This window comes from Podarcis gaigeae (assembly GCF_964106915.1).
Source record: "Podarcis gaigeae genome assembly, chromosome: 13".
NCBI classification, from domain to species: Eukaryota; Metazoa; Chordata; class Lepidosauria; order Squamata; family Lacertidae; genus Podarcis; species Podarcis gaigeae.
In genome coordinates this window covers 37,779,648-37,802,316 of record NC_139689.1, presented here as the reverse complement: position 1 = coordinate 37,802,316, position 22,669 = coordinate 37,779,648, and the positions used below count along the sequence as shown (strand labels likewise).

The 22,669-nt window shown below is 47.2% G+C and overlaps 1 protein-coding gene across 1 annotated transcript; it reads right to left on the bottom strand.

Moving 5' to 3' along the window:
- Positions 1-712: 712 nt before the first annotated feature.
- On the bottom strand, positions 713-12,148 carry RRAS (RAS related). The gene is made up of 6 exons (XM_083709959.1): positions 11,508-12,148; positions 8,976-9,063; positions 7,338-7,440; positions 5,394-5,502; positions 3,895-4,013; positions 713-2,288 (listed from the first exon to the last, which is right to left on the bottom strand). Exons 1-6 carry the CDS (start codon positions 11,610-11,612, stop codon positions 2,201-2,203), a joined length of 612 nt encoding a protein of 203 aa, XP_083566085.1. The 5' UTR covers positions 11,613-12,148; the 3' UTR covers positions 713-2,200.
- Positions 12,149-22,669: the final 10,521 nt, after the last annotated feature.

Below are 22,669 nucleotides of genomic sequence, written 5' to 3'. Positions count from 1 at the left end.
CCAAAAGTCTAGTAATTGTGTCCCAGTATTCAGTTTTCTTAACTTCTGAAAGAAAGATCGCAACAAAGGACAGCATCACCAGTACCTGCCCCAAGTTTGATTTTATTTGCAGTACAAATACCTTTCTTTTCTTCAGGAACTAAATACAGAAGTTGAGACTCAAAACACTGTTGCCTGAGGATATGGGTCAATCTTTCCATTAAGTTTTAAGTTACAGGTGTTTTAGGGCCCACCCAAGAATTTGTTCAATTCCCTCTTAAAGCCACCCAAATGCCATAGTTAAGTGGTGTGCCCTGTATGTCTGTCCTCCATCCCTCAGGTGTAGGTTAATCATGGATAGATCACCTTGAGCACCTATGCTGGTCACTAAAGTCCTGTTGACCCGAGTGCCCATCGCACCTCACGGTTAGCCATTTTTGCCACGGTTGGTGTGAGCTGGATCCAACGTGTTTGGCGGGCCACCAATTCCCCATTCCTGCTCCCCGGGCTACATCCTGAGACTCCTGAGGCAGCCTGTTTACCCTTTAAATGTGGATGGACCATATCCAAGGGGCCACACTGAATGTCTACTTGGAAGAAAGTTCCACTGAGTTCAAGGAGAACTTGTTTCTCAGGTAAGTGTGTATAGCCTGAATGTCTCCATAGCCTACTCAGTGCTGCCTGTTTCCTGACCTGCCCAATTTTGTGCCGCCACCACAAAGAGCAACACACACTGATTTGGGAATGACTCCCTTTTATTCAAAACCACTTCTGGGTACGTGAGAATTTCACAGCTTCCTACCCTGACATTTCATGGCCCTTTGGCCCCACTGTTTGCAAAAAAAAACCACCCCTCTGTACCGTGTGTGTGTAGATAATTGCCAACAGAGAAGACTTCCTACAGCTGACAACGCAGACTCTATTCAAGGATGGCTTATGCCATAATAAATCTGTTTGTATTTAAAGTGCCACAAGATGATGATGCTTGAATAGGTGGTAACTCTTTGGTGTTTAACAAGCTGGAATGATCTGCAGCAGGATGGCAGGGGAATTGGCAGAAGTGACCTTCACACACATCCCTTAACTGCTTGCGGGGGGGGGGGGGAGATGCCTTGCATTTGGGCAGGATTTAATTTCATTATGCCCATTTGCTCGTTAGGTGGCAGGTAGAAGATCTAAAATGGGTAGATAGCCCTTGGGGTTCATTCAACCCCCTGTCCCAGACGGTTTTTGTGGGGGGGGGGTCACCCTCCCCACAAAACTTGATTTTTTAAAAAAGATTGTTTCTTTGGGTCCCCTACTGTAATGTGATGCCGCTAACCTGTTTTTGTTTTGGACTACAACTCCCATCAGCCCCTGCTAGCATGTGTTCTGGCTGGGGCTCATGGGAGTTGTAGTCCAAAGCAGCTGGAGGGTTTGAAAAAACAAGTTCCTTGCTTAATTTGTATTGACTGTTCCTATTAATCATGTGCTGTGCATAATGACGGCTGTGATTTTTTAAAAAATAGATAACACCCCTTTAGATGCATTTGTACAATACGGCTTTGAACATGTACATAAAAGTGTGTATGTGCAAAAAGCTTGCTGGCTCTGTCTGCATTGAAGGGTCTGAGCCCGTCGTTTTCCTGCCCACTCTCTCACCCATCCTATCCTATTCTTTCCAGATTTAAACCCACATTTCTCAAATTGCTCTGCCTTCTACCACCGGCAGATTTAGAGAAGCGGGACCGGTTCACCCGCACTGGGATTTGGGGCGGGGGGCACAGCACCAAATTTTGGCATCTCTGAAAGCCCCAAGTCCGCCTCTGCTCCTACCGCCTGGTGTAGGAGAGTCCCCTTCTTGCCAGTTTTCTCTGAAGACTTAACAGAGAAAGATGGGGGAACAGAATAGGAAGGCACTGAGCACTCTTCCCGCACCTTGTCCCAGGCTTCATGTATATAACCTATTTCCTGTCTATTTAGTGGGTGTTGAGGGGATACACGATTTATCTGCTTCCTGACCTGTTCCAGTTTGCAGGAACTCTTCTGCGCCAGACGTATTGTAGTATTTGGACACAACTGCAGAATACACATTGCCAGCCCTTGTTGCATAGGTGAGGGGGGTGAGAGGTGTGGGGAGGTGGAGATAAGAGAGAAATCCTGCCGCGTCCACTCCTTAGGAGGGAACCTGAGCAGTTGTTCTTCCCTTTCTGGGCTTTGTAGCTTGGTGTGGGAAGGCAGTTTACAGCAGGGAACAAGGACAGCCTTTGCTTTCTTTCTTCTTAGGGCTGGCAGCCGGGGCAGGGGGGGATTCCAGCTCATGAAACCTCCTGCAAATCGAAAAGAGGGAAGAGGTGAAAATTGAGACAAGAAGCAGAGAGAGAATACAGTGGTGCCTCTGGATGCGAACGGGATCCGTTCCGGAGCCCTGTTCACATCCAGAGCAGAATGCAACCCACATCTGCGCATGCACTGGTAGCAATTCGCCGCTTCTGCGCATGCGCGTGATGTCATTTTGAGTGTCTGCGCATGCGGCGAAACCCGGAAGTAACTCATTCCGTTACTTCCGGGTCATCACGGAGCACAACCCGAAAACGCTCAAGTTGAAGCAACTTCAACCCGAGGTATTACTATATAGCAAAAAAAAGGCAGCATAGCTCTTATCACCCGCTCAGATTTTCAGGAAAATGCAAATTTTTTCTCATAAATTCTGAGATTGCAGGGGGTGTGTGGGATGGATACCCTTCCAACTCTACAATTTTACTCTCTGACTAGGTCACAGGCAGCCCTCCAGTTGTTGTTGGACTACAATTCCCATCAGTCCTAGCCCCCATGGCCTTTGGTCAAGGTTGATGAGAGTTAGAGTCTAACATCTAAAATAACACCGTATTGGGTACCTCTGAACTTGGTAGCCAAATTTAGCAAGGCTCTTTTTGTTGGATCTTTACCCCTAGGCTTAGGGCATAGGGATAGATAGATAGATAGATAGATAGATAGATATAATCAACTTTCACCAAACTATGTTGGCTGGGGCTAATGGAAGCTGTAGTCTAAATTATTATTATTATTATTATTATTATTATTATTATTATTATCAGCAGTAGTAGTATTTCATTTATTTATTAAATTTGTATACAGCCCTATACCCACAGATCTCAGGACTGTTCACAACATAAATTACAAAATAAAAACACGGGATCCATAATAAAAACAAAAACAAAAACAACCCAATAATCTGAAACTTCTGGAGGGCACCAGGTTGAAGTAAATAATGAAATACAGTACAAATAGCCACAAACGACCTCCATATTGATGTTATTATCAAAGGAAACTGCTTCCCCCAGGCTTTGGGGAGCCAATTTTATTACATGGTACCTTGGGTTAAGTACTTTATTTGCTCCAGAGGTCCGTTCTTAACCTGAAGCACCACTTTAGCTAATGGGGCCTCCTGCTGCTGCTGCGCCACCGCACGATTTCTGTTCTCATCCTGAAGCAAAGTTCTTAACCTGAAGCACTATTTCTGGCTTAGCGGAGTCTGTAACCTGAAGCGTATGTAACCCGAGGTACCACTGTATTTACTTGGTCATTATATAGTCGTACCTTGGATCCCAAACACCTTGCGAGTTGAACATTTTGGCTCCCAAATGCCACAAACCTGGAAGGGAGTGTTCCGGTTTGCAAATGTTGTTTGGAACCCAAACGTCCGATGGGGCTTCCACGGCTTCCGATTGGCTGCAGGAGCTTCCTGCAGCCAATCGGAAGCCGCACCCTGGTTTCCAAACATTTTGGAAGTCGAACGGACTTCTGCAACCGATTCCATTCGACTTCCGAGGTACCTCTGTATTTGACACCCCTGCAAAAAAAAAGATTGTCTCAAAGCAACCAACTTAGTCATGTTAAGACACAGCACGTCCAGCTAGTCACCTGTCCTCTTACCTGATGGCCCTGACCAGCTCATAGAAAGATTCATCCACATTGAGGCGGATTTTGGCAGAGGCTTCCATGTATGGGATCCGATTCTCCCGGGCAAAGCTGAGGGCCTCCTCCTTGGGTACCTGGATAAGAAAGCAGTGATGAGAAATAGCAATGGATACCGTTACACTGCGGAAGAGTGTAGCTGCGGTGGTGGGAGGGAGGGAGCAAAAGGAGAGAAACAAAATGGCGGCTGACATTGGGTAGTTGTAATGTTTTGGTTGTACAGCATCCCACATCCACCTCATTTCTGACCCCTGCCCCACATTTTTAAGGGAAGTGGAAAAGTGGAGATACTGAAGGGGCATGTAAGGAGGCATAGGTGCCTCGTGGCAGCCAAATCTTCCCCACTCATTGCTGCTCACAAAAGATAAATTTTCTCTCAGCCAAGCTCTCCTAATTTTGGAGACCAACTGGGTCAAATACAACACTGCTCCCTACGCACCATATAAAACAGCCAGGGAACGGCAATTATTCAATTTTATTTATTATCATTTACAGTGGTACCTTGGGTTAAGAACTTAATTCGTTCCGGAGATCCGTTCTTAACCTGAAACTGTTCTTAACCTGAGGTACCACTTTAGCTAATGGGGCCTCCCGCTGCTGCCGTGCAGTTTCTGTTCTCATCCTGAAGCAAAGTTCTTAACCCGAGGTACTATTTCTGGGTTAGCGGAGTCTGTAACCTGAAGCATCTGTAACTTGAAGCATCTGTAACCCGAGGTACCACTGTATTATATTTATTAGCTGCCCTGATTTGGATGACCTTCTAAGGCAAATCACAGCTCAGCTCAGGGCAACAGCAGAACGAGTGCCGGAAGAACAAAGTGGTCATCATTTCCCTGTAGAAGTCCACTCACCTGCACACTCATCCTAAGCCATGTTTTGGCTTAGCATCATGTAGTCAGACCTTGCAGCAGAGGAAAAACAAATGTAGCAGCAGCAAAATATGTTAAATCAAAGATGGCTTAACCTGTGGCCTTCCACATGTTATTGGACTCCAGTTCCCATCAGCCCCTGCCAGCATGGCCAATAGCTAGGGATGATGGAAGTTACAGTCCAACAACATATGGAGGGCTGACGGTTCCTTCTCCCTATTATCCATTACAACCGGCAACGATAAAACTGGGTATGAAACACGCACAAAATCCTTCATCAAAATAAAAGCGCATCCCATCTCTGACAAAACGTAAAGAGGGAGCCAGCTGAAATAAAACTGGGGAAGCATCCAGGAGTTGTGGCACCACCACAAAGAAGGTCTCGTCTCGCAAGCTCATGCCTTGCCAAACCTCCCTAGAGCAAGGCATTACACATTTATCTTAATTCTCACCCAGGTCTATATGGGTTTCCCAAATTGAGACTGCAGAGAGAGGATTCAAAACATTATCGACTCGTGTACCACCCCAGAGTCCCACCACGCAGAGACTGATATCACGATAAGTGACTGAATGCTATGGAAGGCTCACCTGCCGATAAAGGTCAAGGTCAGCCTTATTCCCCACGAGGATCATGGGAAAGTCGTCACGGTCTTTCACTCGAAGTATCTGAGTGTGAAACTTGTGGATCTCATTGAAACTGTGGCAGAGAGGCAAAGAACACAGGTGAGGAAAAAAGAAGAAAACAGCATTTATTTATTTTGTTGCTATAAGAACCAGTAAGAGGTTGACTTAAAAAAAACCTGACTTTTTTCCCTCTCCAAACCATGTACAAAAAAAATGGGCTTGTCAAAGGCTTGAGGGGAGGGGCAAGGGTAGCCATGTTTACAGACAGCTGGGGCTGCCCCTCTTTTCCCAGATACATGGGTATTTGGGACCAGAGGGCAACTTAAAAAAAGGGGGGAGACATAGAGACAAAAAAGGAGGAAAAACAGCTGCAGGGATGGAATGGAAGTCACTCTGAAAGGGGTTCTGTATTTCCCCAAGTCCATGCCATCCCTACAGTCTTCTCCACCCTGACCCCCCCACACACACACAGAAGAGGGCACAACTTGCATTTACAGTGCTGCCATGGGGAGGGGAGGGAAGTGGCCAACATTGTGCGCAAGTCTGAATTGTTAGGGGAGGGTTAAAAAAGGAAGGGAAAACGTGGAAATTAAAAAATACATATATATATAAACACAGGTGAGACTTTTCAATAAGATACTCCCTAAAAAGGACACTGTTCTAAGTTTGGTTAAAAACTACTAAGGTTAGGGGAACTGGAAACATCGGGTGTGGCTAACCCAGGGTCAAATCCTTTATTAACTGTAAGCTTACTGGACAGACTAGAATAGGTTACTCTCTGTCTCAGTTTCCCCAGCTGTAAGATGGAAATTAGAACAGTCTGTTTTGATGTTGTGAGGATAAACAATATAGAATATTCTGCAGAGTATGTGTGCAAAACTGTTTTATTTCAAAACTAGATCTTTGCATCTTTTAAAAATGATTAAATGTGCATGTTATAACCTCATAATTAATTGAGGTTTTATTAATGTTTTAAATTTCATAAAATAAAAAAATTCCTTCCAGTAGCATCTTACGAACTAAGTTCGTTACAGTGGTGCCTCGCTAGACGAAAAGAATCCGTTCCGCGAGTCTCTTCGTCTAGCGGTTTTTTCGTCTTGCGAAGCAAGCCCATTGACAGCTTAGCGGATTAGCGCTACAGCTGTCTAGCGGCGTTCAGCGATCAGCTGTTAAGCAGCTTATCAGCGGAACAGCTGATAAGTGGCTTAGCAGCTTAGGAAAAGGGGGGGAAAAGCGAAAAAAACCCGCAGGGGGACGCAAGATTTTTTCGTCTTGCGAAGCAACCCCATAGGGAAATTTGTTTTGCGAAGCGCCTCCAAAATGGAAAACCCTTTCATCTAGCGGGTTTTCCGTCTTGCAAGGCGTTCGTCTTGCGGGGTACCACTGTATTGGTGTGAGTTTTCGTGTGCATGCACACTTCTTCAGAAAGCTCATACCAATAACTAACTTAGTTGGTCTCTAAGGTCCTACTGGAAGGAATTTTTTTTTATTTTGTTTCGATTACGGCAGACCAACACGGCTACCTACCTGTAATTAAATTTCATATATTGTGTATTTTATTGCTGTAAGCAGCTTTTGAGATCTACGTGGTAAAATGCAGGATATAATGTTTTAAATATACAAATAAGAGTCCTGTTGAGCATTCTGGCAACAGTCACTTCATTTAAGTAAATGTAGATGTTTAATTAGGCACAGCGAGGTGTTCTGTTGTACCTGGCATTATCAAAACTTGCTGTCCTAGCGAAGCGCCAACCATTCTAAACCAACTGCAAATTAAACACCCCCTCAGAAAAGCATCAGAAGAAAACACACCAACTCAACTCAGAACCCACAGAAAGTTCTTTCCCCTCCATCCTTTGACCACTGGACTGAGAGGACAGGACCTTCTACTGTAACCATGGGTCTTACCTGCCACGATCATTGATGGCATAGACGAGGAGGAAACCTTCCCCAGTACGCATATACTGCTCTCGCATGGCCCCAAACTCCTCCTGGCCAGCTGTGTCCAGAACTGAAATCATAAGGGAAGCAGTTTAGGTCTGAGTCATTCCAAATGTGATGGGTGTGAAACAAGAGACAGCCCCCTAGGACTGATTGGGTCCACCAAGCCTTCCCATTTGGTCTGCTATGATGCCTTGGCCTAGTTATGCTCACCTACCCTAAATGATGCCAGGTGGGGGGCAGGTAAATATGATGGACTCCAATTCTCATCAGCCCCAGCCAGGAGGGCCAATGGCCAGAGGTGATGGGATCTGTTGTCCAACAAACATTTGGAAGGCACAATGTTGGCTATCCCTTCCCTACATTCATGTGCTCTCCCACATCAAAACAGACAGACAAAATATTCCCTGCAAGTAAGAGACAACCAGCACCACCCCTTCCATCAGCTGAGGGAGAAACCACTAGTTTGTGGGGGTAATTTGCTATTTACAGAGTTTAGGGCACAGGCAGGCAAACTAAGGCCCGGGGGCCGGATCTGGCCCAATTGCCTTCTAAATCCGGCCCACAGACACTCCAGGAATCATTGTGCTTTTACATGAGGAGAATGTGTGCTTTTATTTAAAATGCATCTCTGGGTTATTTGTGGGGCATGGGAATTTGTTCATTTCCCCCCCCCCAAAAATATAATCTGGCCCCCCACAAGGTCTGAGGGACAGTGGACCGGCCCCCTGATGAAAAAGTTTGCTGACCCCTGGTTTAGGGTCATTGTCAGTGTGGTTTTAAGTGCAGAACTGGAACATTCACCTGGAGTTCAAAGTGGTACACTCCACTCTTATCACTTTATTACACTACATTTGCAGACCAGGCCATAACCATTATGACATCTTTATCTTTATTCTTTGTATATTGTATTGTTGTTTTGTTGCTATGGCCGGTGGCTGATGCAAATAAAGATTCATTCGTTCATTCCTATGTCCTTCTGATATTGACACGCACCCCTACTAAACATGTACCTCCTATTCACCTTTGAGAAAAAACATTCGTTCCAAATTCCTTTATGATTCCCCCACACCCAATAAGTACTTCCAGATCTTTAACCCTCCATGTAGTAGCATGGGCTACCCTTCTGTCCAATCAGATGATGTCATCAGGAAGGGACAGCTTTCTTGCGAGTTTGTTGCAATAAAGCACTTGGGACATTATACCTGTCTGAGCTCTCTCAATATGGCACATAATATTGTTCCTGATCATCCCTTTGTCGTTGAGTGATTCTCCTCTCCCAATACTTTCTGTCTAATTTCCCCTCCTCAATTTGCTTCTAATGGAGCCGTTTGTCACACAAACTGAATGTCTCCCCTTCCACTCATTTGACCACTGATGGAGGACACTGGAGATGGGGAATGCATAACAAAGCCCCGTCCCACAGAGCTGTGGTTATGATACACTCGACGTCCCTCCATCCCTTTGTAAGCAATGCTAAGGAAGGGTGCTGCCCATTGCAGAATGCAAGGATCACGTTCTCCCAAGCTTCTGCCTCCCTCAAAACATTTGCATGCAACCTCCATCCACATCACCTGAATAGGACCCCAGCCCAGTAATACTCACTATCCAGCCGTGTGGAGGTGCCATCGATGTTGCAGATTTTTGTGTATGAGTCCTCAATTGTGGGGTCATAGTCCGAGACAAAATATGACTGTGGCGGGGGGGAAGAAAGGAAGGATGTTAAGGATGACAGAAAAAAACTGAACTTGAAGACCCTTGCTACTCCATAAGAGCAAAAACAGGACACCCTACCCCCAGTATTGATCCTGTGTTCCCTATGACAGTGTTTCCCAACCTTGTGCCTCCAGATGTTTTTGGCCTACAACTCCCATCATCCCTGACCACTGGTCTTGCTAGCTAGGGATGATGGGAGTTGTAGGCCAAAAACATCTGGAGGCACAAGGTTGGGAAACACTGCCCTATGAGAACCATAGTTTTCCAGCACAAGAGTTCCTTCAGGTCTCTTTGACATCAGATCAGTAATTTGGTCACCAGAGGCGACTAGGAATTCCATGCAGGCGAGTGAATGGGCTGGCTGAGGAGAATGAGATTGCTTTCTGTTACTCCCTGGCCAGCAAGCAGATAAAGCAGGATGCTGGAGGGATGGATCTAGCGAAAGGCCGTTTTTTGAACTATCCTGCTAGGAAGTTAGTAGTCTGGTCTCCGTCCCCATGTTGGCTACGAAGGAGAACTTCTCTCCTCCATTGTTGTCTTGGGATAGCTCAGCTGATAGAGAATGAGACTCTTAAACTCAGGGTTTAAAGCCCCATGTTGGGTGAAAGATTCCTGCATTGGAGGGGGTTGGACTAGATGATCCTTGTGATCCCTTCCAATTTTATGATTCTATGCTCTCTTAAAGGTAAAGGTACCCCTGCCCGTATGGGCCAGTCGTGTCTGACTCTGGAGTTGCGGCGCTCATCTCGCTTTATTGGCTGAGGGAGCCGGCATACAGCTTCCAGGTCATGTGGCCAGCATGACTAAGCCGCTTCTGGCGAACCAGAGCAGCGCACGGAAATGCCATTTACCTTCCTGCCGGAGCGGTACCTATTTATCTACTTGCACTTTGATGTGCTTTCGAACTGCTAGGTTGGCAGGAGCAGGGACTGAGCAACGGGAGCTCACCCCGTCACAGGGATTCGAACCGCTGGCCTTCTGATTGGCAAGTCCTAGGCTCTGTGGTTTAACCCACAGTGCCACCTGCGTCTCTTACTCTCTTAACAGACCACTAAAATGAAACAGAAGCATGCTAATAACGTCTGTGGCTTTATTTGCAAGGATCTCTGCAGTCTGCTACACAAACCTTAAGATTCTGGTCCTTCCCTTCCCTGCATTCTTTAAAAAAATTATAAAAAGGTTTGCCTTTCTGGATCACATCCAAATTTATAAAATAATGCAAGGTTTGTTTTTCTGCATTGGAGCCAAAGGTCATCCGATCATTTGAAACTGCCTGGTCCATCTAGCCTGGGCACATCAGCTTGAACAGTGGCTCTCCAGGATCTGAGCAGAGATCTTTTTCCCGCCCTCGCATGCAAGATCCTTTAGCTGGAAATGCCATCCAGCCCAGCCCTTGTTTACAACAGGAGCCAGCTGCCTCTAGAAAGCACACAAGCACAGTGTGATGCTGATGGTCCCAATCCCAGGTACCTCCCTTTTTTCTCCTCTTGATTTGGACCTTTACATTCCATGCCAAGGATAACTCCCCTTCCCCAACCTCCTGGGGGCCAAGGTCCCTTCGCCCCCAATAAAATATATGAGGGGACCCCAAAGTTGATTGGCATTGCCATTCAAACAGTGTGCATGTGCCGTGTCTTGTAAGTGGGATGGGGCTTACCTGCCTCCCTCCCCAATATTTTATTCAAGCTGGCACCCTTGCCCACCCTCACCACCTGGTTCCCAATAGGGGAGGTTCAGGAGGACCCACAATCTCAGCCTCTCCAGAGGGAGAATTTGGGGCTGCTCGGGATTGAGCAGCAAACCCCAATCGCCCTTCCCATTCTCCGGGAGACATCAAAGCCCTTTTCTCTCTCACCGTGGATCTTGGTTATTTGGGGGGGGGGGGCAGCGACAGGATCGGCTTAGAACAGGACTGAGAAACTTTGTGGGACTACAACTCCCATCAGCCCCAGCCAGCGTGGCCAACGGTCAGGGATGATGGGAGCTGGAGTCTATCAAACATAGAGTCCACTTTAGGAGAAATCCCTGCCTCCGCCGCTAGGGGGAAACAGGCGACTGGGTTCCTGTGCACGTTTAATCGGAGCCCCACCGAACTTCCACGGGGATTACTCCCGAGTAAACGTGCACACAGCGTCGGCAGTCGGGACTTGCTCAAGCCAGGCGGCTACGCGCTGAAAGCTTCTCTTGGGGAGGGAAAACGTCCCAGCAAAGGTGGCAAAACCTCCTCCCAGTTAAAAAAAAAAACTCATCCTCATCAACAACACAGGATCTTGGCTCAGGTTTCGCTTTCACCACCGCCCTGTGTCACCTGAACGCGAACTTCGGCGCGGAAACATATGGTAAAGTTTGGGGAGGTTTTTAAATATATATTTTTGTCGCCATCTGCCCCCCCGGCCCCTCGCCGCCTTGGGCTCTCCATACCTGGATGAATTGGATGGTGAGCGCGCTCTTGCCCACGCCGCCTCCGCCGACCACCACCAGCTTGTATTTCTCCAGCGGCGCCGCGCCTTCCTTGGGATTCATCATGGTCGGGGGGTGGGGGATCGGCTGGGCGAACTCAGAAGCCCCCCAGCCCTGCCTCTGCCATCGCCGGCTACCGTCCCTGCCGCCCCTCGAAAGATGGCTGAGATCCGGGGTGGGCCCTCCTCCCTGCACTATACGAATCGGCGCTCCGAGAAGCGAAGCGCGGCGATTCCCGGCCGCTCCGCTTCCCTATTTGGCCAACGGGAGCCGCTGCGGGGCGGGTCCCACGTCCGGAACAAACTCCGCCGGCCCCCACACTCCGCCCCCGCCCCGGGGTGGTGGGCCCCGTCGCTAGTGGAGGAGGAGGAGGGCCGCTTCTCTCCGGTCGTGCGCTTTTCTCCCCAGGACGCACGGCGCGCCTTCGGAAGCGCTGCTTGCTACTCCCTTTCCGCCAAAGCGCAAAGCAAAAGCAAGATCGGGCCAAAACAACAACAACAACACGGTTACAACCCCGCGGTTTAACGATTCGCACTGACCCTGGAGTGACGGCACCCCGGGGAAAGAACAGGGACTGTGCGCAACAGGAACTAGTAACTTGACTACTGCAGCTTCCCACGTGGCGGCCTCGCGCTGACTTTCTAGGCGCGCCCTGCGCGTCGCCTCCGGCTCGGGATTTTGCTTTGCTGGGTGGCGGAGAGGTTTGGTGTTGGAAGGGTATGGCCGGACTCCTGGGTCCTTTTTGGCGCTCCGGCGGTGGGAGGCGGGAAGTGGATGCTGATCCTTTGGGTGTTGATGATGATGATGATTCGAGGTGCATCACAACGTCGGAGATTAGTCCGTGAGACTTTATTCCCAAGGTGGCGCACATAGGATCGGTTGCAGCCATAGCTATTTAGAATAGTTTGGGGCGGGGTGGGCTTAGGGCTGCCCCAAACCTTATAACACGCAGCGCGCATACACACCATTTGAATGGCAATACCCAGTGCTCTCCCCCCTAAAAAAAAATGTTTAGCGGCACTCTCATTTTGACTCAAGAAAATCACCATTTTATAGTTAAAATCGGGGGAAATAAATACAGTAAATGGACAAAAGTACAAAGGTTCACGAGAAAATTGGTTTAGGAAAACTGCTAAAATGAAATTCAACCAAGGGGATTTGAGGAAGTCACTTAACAATGTTACTAAGATTGGTTTAAATACGGTTGAGATTTATGTTTGTTTGTTAAAAAATTTTGGAAAATCAATAAAAAAATGGGGGGGGGGAGTACAAAGATTCACAAAATGTTTAGGGGTATGCGTACCCCCAGAAAAAAAGCAACTAGGTGGTTTGGGGGCTCAAATAATTTATGGGGCGGGGTGGCGAATGGACCTCGGCCCCTAGGACTCGGAGTCAGGATTTCTGGGTCTTTGGAAGCGCAGGGAATGGGCCAGCTTTAAGGCTGGGTCCCAACCGCTCTTCTCTTCTCGTTGGACTGAGCGCAGGGCGCTAGGACCCGGCGCGGGGCGGGGCTCGCGGGGCGAGGAGCCATGAGCTCACCACCACATTCCTTTCATGTGTTGTGCGAAGGAAGTCGAGGCACCACCCGCTGCTTTTTGCCTCCCTCCCTCCGCCCGCCAGCTGCCTGCACAGGACCCTCCTTGCCATGCACCGAAGAGGAGAGAGCTCAGGGATCGGCGGAATGCGCTGGCTTTTCAACTTGGCACCTTCTTCTAGCGCACAGGCTGGGCTCAGATTATGCAGATGTGGAAACAGCTGCGTTCATCTGGGAAACAACAGCAAGAGTTCCACTGAGCCTGGGCTGGTACTCAGGGAAGCACAGATCTATTTTAGAAATGTTTGTGCAAAACAAAGGGCCGCTTTACTGATGCCCAGAATAAGTTTTTTTCATACTGCTTAGTCTATTATTGAAGAGGGGCAGGAAATCAGGAAATACAACAGTAAAGGTAAAGGGACCCCTGACCATTAGGTCCAGTCGTGGCTGACTCTGGGGTTGCGACGCTCATCTCGCTTTACTGGCCAAGGGAGCAGGCATACAGCTTCCAGGTCATGTGGCCAGCATGACTAAGCTGCTTCTGGCAAACCAGAGCAGCACACGGAAACGCTGTTTACCTTCCCGCCGGAGCAGTACCTGTTTATCTACTTGCACTTTGACGTGCTTTCGAACTGCTAGGTTGGCAGGATCAGGGACCGAGCAACGGGAGCTCACCCCGTTGCTGGGATTCAAACCGCCGACCTTCTGATCGGCAAGCCCTAGGCTCTGTGGTTCAACCCAACAGTACCAAGGTATAATTGGAGTGCACATGGTTTGCACCATCCTTGGACATCCGTATCAAAGTGGATATCTTTGTTATCTTTTGTGATTTAGAAATACTTCTATAGATATATAATAAACCTGGCTCCCTGCAGATGTTTTGTACTACAACTCCCATCAACCCAGCCAGCGCATGTCCAAAGTACCTGGAGGGCACCAGGTTAGTGAATTAAGGTTTACAGAGCCAAAGATCAAGCGTTCAGGACATTGTAGGAAAACTCTGCACTCTCACCGTGTGCTACAGCAGGAGCAAAACTAGGCTTTATTTCACCCTGGTCAAAGACCCAGTTTGACACCCCACGGGAGGCTTCATTCGGGGCAAAAAGCCTGGTTAGCCCTTGCCCCATAGCTCTGGCTACAAACAAGTGGCCAACTCCTCTGGATCAGCACCACCCAAGACTTAAGCAGGATCTAAGAGGCTTGATTACGGGACGCAGGTGGCGCTGTGGGTAAAACCTCAGCGCCTAGGACTTGCCGATCGCATGGTCGGTGGTTCGAATCCCCGCGGCGGGGTGAGCTCCTGTCATTCGGTCCCAGCTCCTGCCCACCTAGCAGTTCGAAAGCACCCCTAAGTGCAAGTAGATAAATAGGTACCGTTTTATAGCGGGAAGGTAAACGGCGTTTCCGTGTGCTGCTCTGGTGCCGGTTCGCCAGAGCAGCTTCGTCACACTGGCCACGTAACCCGGAAGTGTCTGCAGACAGCGCTGGCTCTTGGCCTCTATAGTGAAATGAGCGCACAACCCTAGAGTCTGTCAAGACTGGCCCGTACGGGCAGGGGTACCTTTACCTTTTTAAGAGCTTGATAAGGGATGCGGGTGGCGCTGTGGGTTAAACCACAGAGCCTAGGACTTGCCGATCAAAAGGTCAGCGGTTTGAATCCCCACGACAGGGTGCGCTTCCGTTGCTCGGTCCCTGCTCCTGCCAACGTAGCAGTTCGAAAGCACATCAAAGTGCAAGTAGATAAATAGGTACCGCTCCGGCAGGAAGGTAAATGGCATTTCCGTGTGCTGCTCTGGTTTGCCAGAAGCAGCTTAGTCATGCTGGCCACATGACCCGGAAGCTGTCTGCGGACAAACGCCGGCTCCCTCAGCCTATAGAACGAGATGAGCGCACAACCCCAGAGTCGTCCGCGACTGGACCTAACGGTCAGGGGTACCTTTACCTTTTAAGAGGCTTGATAGGCTACAATAGTTCTTGGTAATCTTCAGGTCAGGAGTGTGTTATCCATAGCCAGTATGTGGCCCTCAGGTTAATTTCATATGGCCCTCGCCAAGCTGTTGGTTCAGACCTCTTAAGAAGAGACATCTGCGCCTCTTCCTACATTCCACCGGATAAAGAGAGAGGGGGAGAAAAAGGGAGAAGACGACTGAAAAGAGGGCACTGTTTAGCACTCTGCCCCCCCCAACTTCCACCAGACCCCCCCCCCCACATCTCACATTAACTAACAGGCAAACGGCTGCTCACCTATGCTTTTATTGGAGATGATCAACCAAGGACCATTGTGCAGAATGGCAGCAGAAAACTGATGGTACTTAGGGATGTTTGAGACTGAGAGGAGGAGTTGACAGTGACACATTCATTCACTTTGACCAAAATGAGATGAATGAAACTCTGGGAGTTGGGTAGGGAAAACTGCACTCAGGTTACCTTTTGGTAAGACCAGGGCCAAAAGGTCTATTTATTTATTTATTTATCTTATTATACCACTTCATAGTGGATTATATATCGCAGCTAAACTTAAGACAGGTGCCTAGCATCGTGAAGTTTAGGCACTGATGTGTAAGCTCTACTGAAGATAATTTGGTTTAAGAGAGTGACCCAGTCATTTATAAGATATTACTTGCTCATTTGGGTTTATTAACAAATTTTATTGATTTTCAGCATACAACACATAAAAAGGAAAGAAGATTCTACAGATATACTGAATTCCTCCTTTTCCCAATCATCCCCCTTAGCTCTGGTTTTATTGTTTCTTTTAGAGTTTGTAGAAAAAAGTTTTTATTGCTTTTATAAATAATTTCATTGTTTTTTATAATTTGTATATATATTTTGTATTTTATCTCAGTTTTATCTTAAAAGAAAATGAATCCAATACTTATTATTTTATTTTAAAAAGCATCACATTATAGGCTGCATCACCAGATTGCTTTAGGGCTACAGTTAATCTCTCAGCCCATATGCATTCTGTTTACAATGTTTCCTGCTTGATGTAAAAGCCATAGTAACACATCTGCGTTATTTATTGTATACTGCTTCAGTGCTCAGGCTACAAAGTGGTTTATCTTTTTTTTAAATGAATGAATGATATGAAAAATACAAAACAAATTCCACATTCAGAATGAAACAATTCCACATTCAGAATGAAACAATATTATTAAATAATAATAATTTCGCATATCAAGTTACATAATTAGGCAGCAGTAAGTATCTCAAAAACCTCACGTAAGTAAAATAAATGAGAACCGTAACAGCACATCGTATACAGAACTTCAGCATACATGAAGGTACAACATCAAAATGCAACATAATTACGGTGTATGTCATCCTGACAACCTCATAAACATAGCAAAAGCTACATATAATGGTACGATCACCAAAATAATTCACTTACACGTTCACACGACACAAAGTGAATCGAAATGCACAACTCCACTCTACAATCACACTTCCCTTACACCCACCACTGCAGTATAGTCACTCAGGTTCTCACTTCAGTAAAGCACTCCTTCAGCTAACGCACTAATCCTGCACAGAAAAATATTTCTGCTCAATAAATACAATCCAATAACAGCAGCAAAAAAATTAAATTCATTATGTATGATTGTGTGGAGCCCGACTCATTATATGTTCTGTACTCATTATATGTTCTGTTGGTTGTAATTCTTACAACTCAAAAATGTATAAAAATGTTTTGTTTAAAAAGGCTCCTCTGTTGCAATCTGTTGTACTTGAGTTGCTGTATATATCGTCTCAGATTCTTGTAAACTACTTTGGAAGGCTGTATACTTGAGATGCAGCATACAAATAAACAATATTTTAAAAAGCAAACTTTAATTTGATTAAAAAGGCACCCAAAACCAGGCAGATTTTATTTTTTTTAAGTTAAGGGGGTAGAAGTAATTAAAAACTGTCGGTCCTCTTTACCATACAGGAAGAAAGGGCATCGCAGCAGGCAGGATGTGTCTCAGTGTGGCTTTGGGCTGACTATGACACTGTGGTCAGCGACTACATAGTTCTATGAGTGGACTTCATTGAAGTGGATGACAATAGGCCCAGACTTGACTTAGCTTCCCCAAACGGACTCCCAGCAAGTTCTCTTGCTACTGCTGTTGCACTTTGCACAAACACAGAAAACCCTCTTGCTTTAAGTCTAGCGCCGAAGGCTTGCTGTTCATTTATCTTGCCATAGCCTTCCTGCAGTAGCTTTCAAGGTGGGGCAACTAATTCAGATAGGCCAGCGGTTATGGGAGGAAGCTGCGCACACTGAGAATCCATGTGGATGGATTCATCTGCACATGTGCTGGAATCCAAGACTTCGGAAGGAATCTAGTTGATTAGTACGCACGGCAACACCTTTTTAAAAAGACATTCCCTTTGTCACCACCAAAGGCCGAAGAATGTGGAGCAATGTTTCATCAATGATACAATAAAACAGGGACTGTTGTTGATGTATAAGGACAGCTGGAAAGTATGCATCTGTTGTGTCTATAAAGCAGCTAGCTGCGAACCTCAATTCAGTAGCTGCGGCAGCCAGAAACAGAAGACATGTTTAATTCTCGAAAAGCCAAGAATTGCCAACGTCTGAAGCTGAGAGCCTTCTCAGTCATGGCATCCTGGCAGTGGAATAAGCCTTTCTATGGTGGCTTGCCTAATGTCTCCTCCATAGACTTTTTTTGCTACCAGCTTTACCATTTTATTCATCCAGGCCTTTCTACATCCTGCATTATTTAAAGAAAGCTTTCAAGGTCTGAAATCAAGTATCACTTTGATAATCCAAGCTGCTAACTGGCTTCATTCTTTCTTTTATTTTTTTTTGCTGTGAGAAATGAAAGGGTTTTTTGTTTTGTTTTTAAAGCTGCATTTTAATCTTTGTACAGTAGTACCTTGGACGCAGGTGGCGCTGTGGGTTAAACCACAGAGCCTAAGACTTGCCGATCAGAAGGTTGGTGGTTTGAATCCCCGCGACGGGGTGAGCTCCCATTGCTCGGTCCCTGCTCCTGCCAACCTAGCAGTTCGAAAGCACATCAAAGTGCAAGTAGATAAATAGGTATCGCTCCAGCGGGAAGGTAAACAGCGTTTCCGTGCGCTGCTCTGGTTCGCCAGAAGCGGCTTAGTCATGCTGGCCACATGACTTGGAAGCTGTACACCGGCTCCCTTGGCCAATAAAGCGAGATGAGCGTCGCAACCCCAGAGTTGGCCACGACTGGACCTAATGGTCAGGGGTCCCTTTACCTTTACCTTACCTTGGGTTAAGAATTTAATTCATTCTGGTGGTCCGTTCTTAACCTGAAACTGTTCCTAACCTGAAGCACCACTTTAGCTAATAGGACCTCCCGCTGCCGCCATTGCGCGATTTCTGTTCTCATCCTGAAGCAAAGTTCTTAACCCGAGGTACTATTTCTAGGTTAGCGGAGTCTGTAACCTGAAGTGTCTGTAATCTGAAGTGTCTGTAACCCGAGGTACCACTGTATTGTATTTTTGTTGTTGTTGTTTAGTCGTTTAGTTGTGTCCGACTCTTCGTGACCCCATGGACCAGAACACGCCAGGCACTCCTGTCTTCATTGTATTTTAGGATTGTATTTTTATTCTTTGTTGTGAATCTCCCTGAGAATGTACATTGATTGGAGGCCATACAAATGTGGCTGGTAAATTAAACAACCTCCAGCACCATGTCAAGCATTGCCCACAAATCATTTGGAGAAGACTACCCTTGACAGGACTACTTCTGTGCACCATAATTTAAGAATATTGACAAGCTGGAACATGTGCAGAGGAGGGTGACTAAGATGACTAAGGGTCAGGAAATCAGGTTTCTACAACATGCAATGAGGATTCGTCATATAACATTAACTTTAGTGTTATTTCCAGGTTTTGATGAGTGATTTTACTGTACCGAACCCAATGGAATCCTGCATATGTGCCAATCAAGGTTTGAGAATTTCAATTTGGGTCTGGAAACTAAGCCTTATGAGGAACAGATGAGGGAGTGGTTGAGTGATGTTTAGCCTGAAAAAGAGGAGACTGCAAGGAGATAAGATAGCCATCTTCAAATACCTTAAAAGGGCTGTCACATGGAAGATGGAGCAATCTTATTTTCTGCTGCTCTGGAGGGTAGCTTCAAATTACAAGGAAGGGGTTACATCTAAGTAACAGGAGAAACTTTCTGACTGCAAGAACTGTTGAAGAGTGGAATGGACTCCCTCAGGAGGAGTGACTCCCCTTCCTTGGAGCTTTTTTAAGCAGAGGTTGGATGGCCATCTGTCATTGCTGCTTTAGCATCCATACACTGTAGGTGGTTGGACTCAATGACCCTTGATTATTATTATTATTTTGCATTTTAATTTAATACAGAATAAGCGTATTATTACCACTAGAGCAAAAGCAGGTGGGATTACACCAAATTCAAAAGTGACCAACAGCTGTGCTTGGACCCAGATTTATTCCACCCCCTTTTTAACTAGTTGCTACATCTCTCAATTCTAACCCTTAACTGTCAAAACAAAAACAAAACAGGTCTGTTCCAGGGACGCTTCGCTATTTCCTTCTCAACCACGTTAGTCTCGCAATTCAAGCATATGAGCACAAGTTTTAGAACACATCAGCTTCTGTCTGGGATCGTTTGATGGCCTAGGATCACTTGATCCTGGGATCATTTGATCCTGATTGGGAACCCATCATTGGAACATGTCAAAAATTCCTCCTTTATTTTGGGATGCCAACATCCTGAACTCAGCATTGCTGTGTGTCCCTTGGTGTTTGCCATGTCTACGATGTACAGTGGTACCTCGGGTTAAGTACTTAATTCGTTCCGGAGGTCTGTACTTAACCTGAAACTGTTCTTAACCTGAAGCACCACTTTAGCTAATGGGGCCTCCTGCTGCCGCCGCGCTGCCGGAGCACGATTTCTGTTCTCATCCTGAAGCAAAGTTCTTAACCCGAGGTACTATTTCTGGGTTAGCGGAGTCTGTAACCTGAAGCGTATGCAACCTGAAGCATATGTAACCCGAGGTACCACTGTACTGGTCTCCTTTTACACACTCCATTACAGGAAAGCCATCTCTGTGAAGGACTTTGGCTTGGGAGTTGCCCGCAACAAGAAGAATGACATCCCCTGTGCTACTATGCTGCAGAGACTTGATCTGGTGGCATTCACATGGTTGCAAAGATCAAAAAGCTTGAAGACATGCATCCATTCCAGCAAAATCCCAAAATCTAACACCATAGTCGTAGCCTCCAGTTATCAAATGGGCACTCGAGGGATCCATCCCTAAAGCAGAGAGTGTTTTTGTCCCATGATGCAGTGTAATTTCATGTGAGTCAGGAATCTTCTTGACGGGTACCCTTGCTAGTGAAATACAGCCCTTTCTCAAAGGTAAAGGGACCCCTGACCATTAGGTCCAGTCGTGGCTGACTGGGGTTGCGGCGCTCATCTCGCTTTATTGGCCGAGGGAGCCGGCGTACAGCTTCCAGGTCATGTGGCCAGCATGACTAAGCCGCTTCTGGCGAACCGGAGCAGCGCACGGAAATGCCATTTACCTTCCCGCCAGAACAGTACCTATTTATCTACTTGCACTTTGACGTGCCTTCGAACTGCTAGGTTGGCAGGAGCAGGGTCTGAACAACGGGAGCTCACCCCGTCGCGGGGATCCGAACCACCGACCTTCTGATCGGCAAGTCCTAGGCTCTGTGGTTCAACCCACAGCGCCACCCACGTCCCTAGCCCTTTCTCATATCTGTCCCTTAAAAAAGCTCTTATTTCCATTTTCTTCACTAACAGCCCAATCCCTCCAACTGCATGACCCTTGCTTCTATGACCCTTGATTCGATGTTGCTTGCAAGAGCTGCCTGCATGTGGTTATTTTGCAGGTGACTTTTGATTATTATTATTTTGATGTGGTTTTTCAGCAAGATCCCACCGATTTCTGCGTGTGCATATGTGTTTAATTACATATAAACACATCTCTAGCGATACGCCCACAGCACTCGGTGAATCGCCGGTCAAACCCAATCTCTCAGCGCGCCCCTGATGTCATCAAGGAGTGGCGTTTTCCTCCTATGACGACATGCCCTTATCTCTATGGATACGACATTGCCGCTGCGAACGGGACTTGCCCTACCCAGAAAGATTCCATCTCCCGCAACTCCCCAAAGAACAGCCCGTCGCAAAGCATTATGGGACAGGGCAGAGGCGCCTGGAACTCCTGCTCCACAGTCCCATTGCGAGTCGAGTTCGGAAACGGGCTGGTCAAGTGCCGGAAGTCCAACCCCCTCCATGCCTACGTTCGAGGAAGTGAGGCGTCTCACCCTAAGAGATATAGAAAAAGCAAAGCGCCTCAGGCAGCTCTCACTTCCGGCTCCCGTTAGATTTCCCCTCCATGTGCGGGGTGGGGGCAAAGGATGCCGGACACTATATCGGAGCCGATGTAAACAAACGGATCCGAGCTCCCTTTTCCTTGCAGTACTTTGAGATACCCATGCCCTGAGACACCTTCCATCCTCCACCCTTGCGGGAGGGGGGGAAAGGCTTATTTTGCGCCCCAAAGGAACATGCATGCTGCCCCCTTGATGGTTGGAATACAAGTATTTTGATTTTTTCTCTCAATGAAATGCTAAAAGTTAGGAAGATAACAGAAATATCAGAGGTCATCAAAGCTGGCACACCAAGTGTGGGCGTTAAATCCGATTCGTGCCACGAAGATCACGCGCGTTGTGTGTTTTTTTTTTTGTAAATCGATGAGCTCCCGTGTCTTTTCTGCCCTGGGATCAAGCGGACAGAACACTGATTTTATTCTGAGCCCTGTTTTGCTTTCGGTCGCTTTTCTGGGTGCAGAACAGATGCTTGCAAAGTCCTGCAACGAAACTTAAGGCGGTGGGGCAGAAAAGCGGCGCAAGCGTGGAAATGCATCCCCGCGTCGGGGGAACTGCTGCCTGTCTGGGAGAGGCGTCTGGAGAAGCGCCGACCGTGATCAAAAGTGCAGATCATGCCGCCTTAAGCCCATTTCCTTCACCTCCGATTCACCGAGTGCTGTGGGCGTATCACTAGAGATGTGTTTATATGTAATTAAGCACACATGCACACGCAGAAAGCAGGGGCATCTTGCTGAAAAACCACATTAAAAAATAATAATAATCAAAAGTCACATGCAAGATAATCACATGCAGGGAGATCTTGCAAGCAACACAGAATCAAGGGTCATGCAGTTGGAGGGATTGGGCTGTTAGTGAAGGAAGTGGAAATAAGAGCTTTTTTAAAGGGACAGATATGAGAAAGGGCTGTACTAGCAAATAACCCAGGTTCAATCCCAGGCACCTCCAGGATCCTGTCAAGAAGATTCCTGACTCACATGAAATTACACTGCATCATGGGACAAAAACAGTCTCTCCCACCCACGTCCCCGCTCAGCTAAGACTGCAGCCCCTCGGCCCTCGCAGTGAGGGGAGCGGCCTCCGCTCCATACAAGGCTCCGTCAGCGGCGCGGCTCGCAAACTACATCCCCCATCACGCCCTGCGCGCTCCCTACCCACCCCGCACCTTTTCCCCGTGCCGCCTCGAGGCATTCTGGTCGTTGGAGTCCTGGACTCCGTCGCG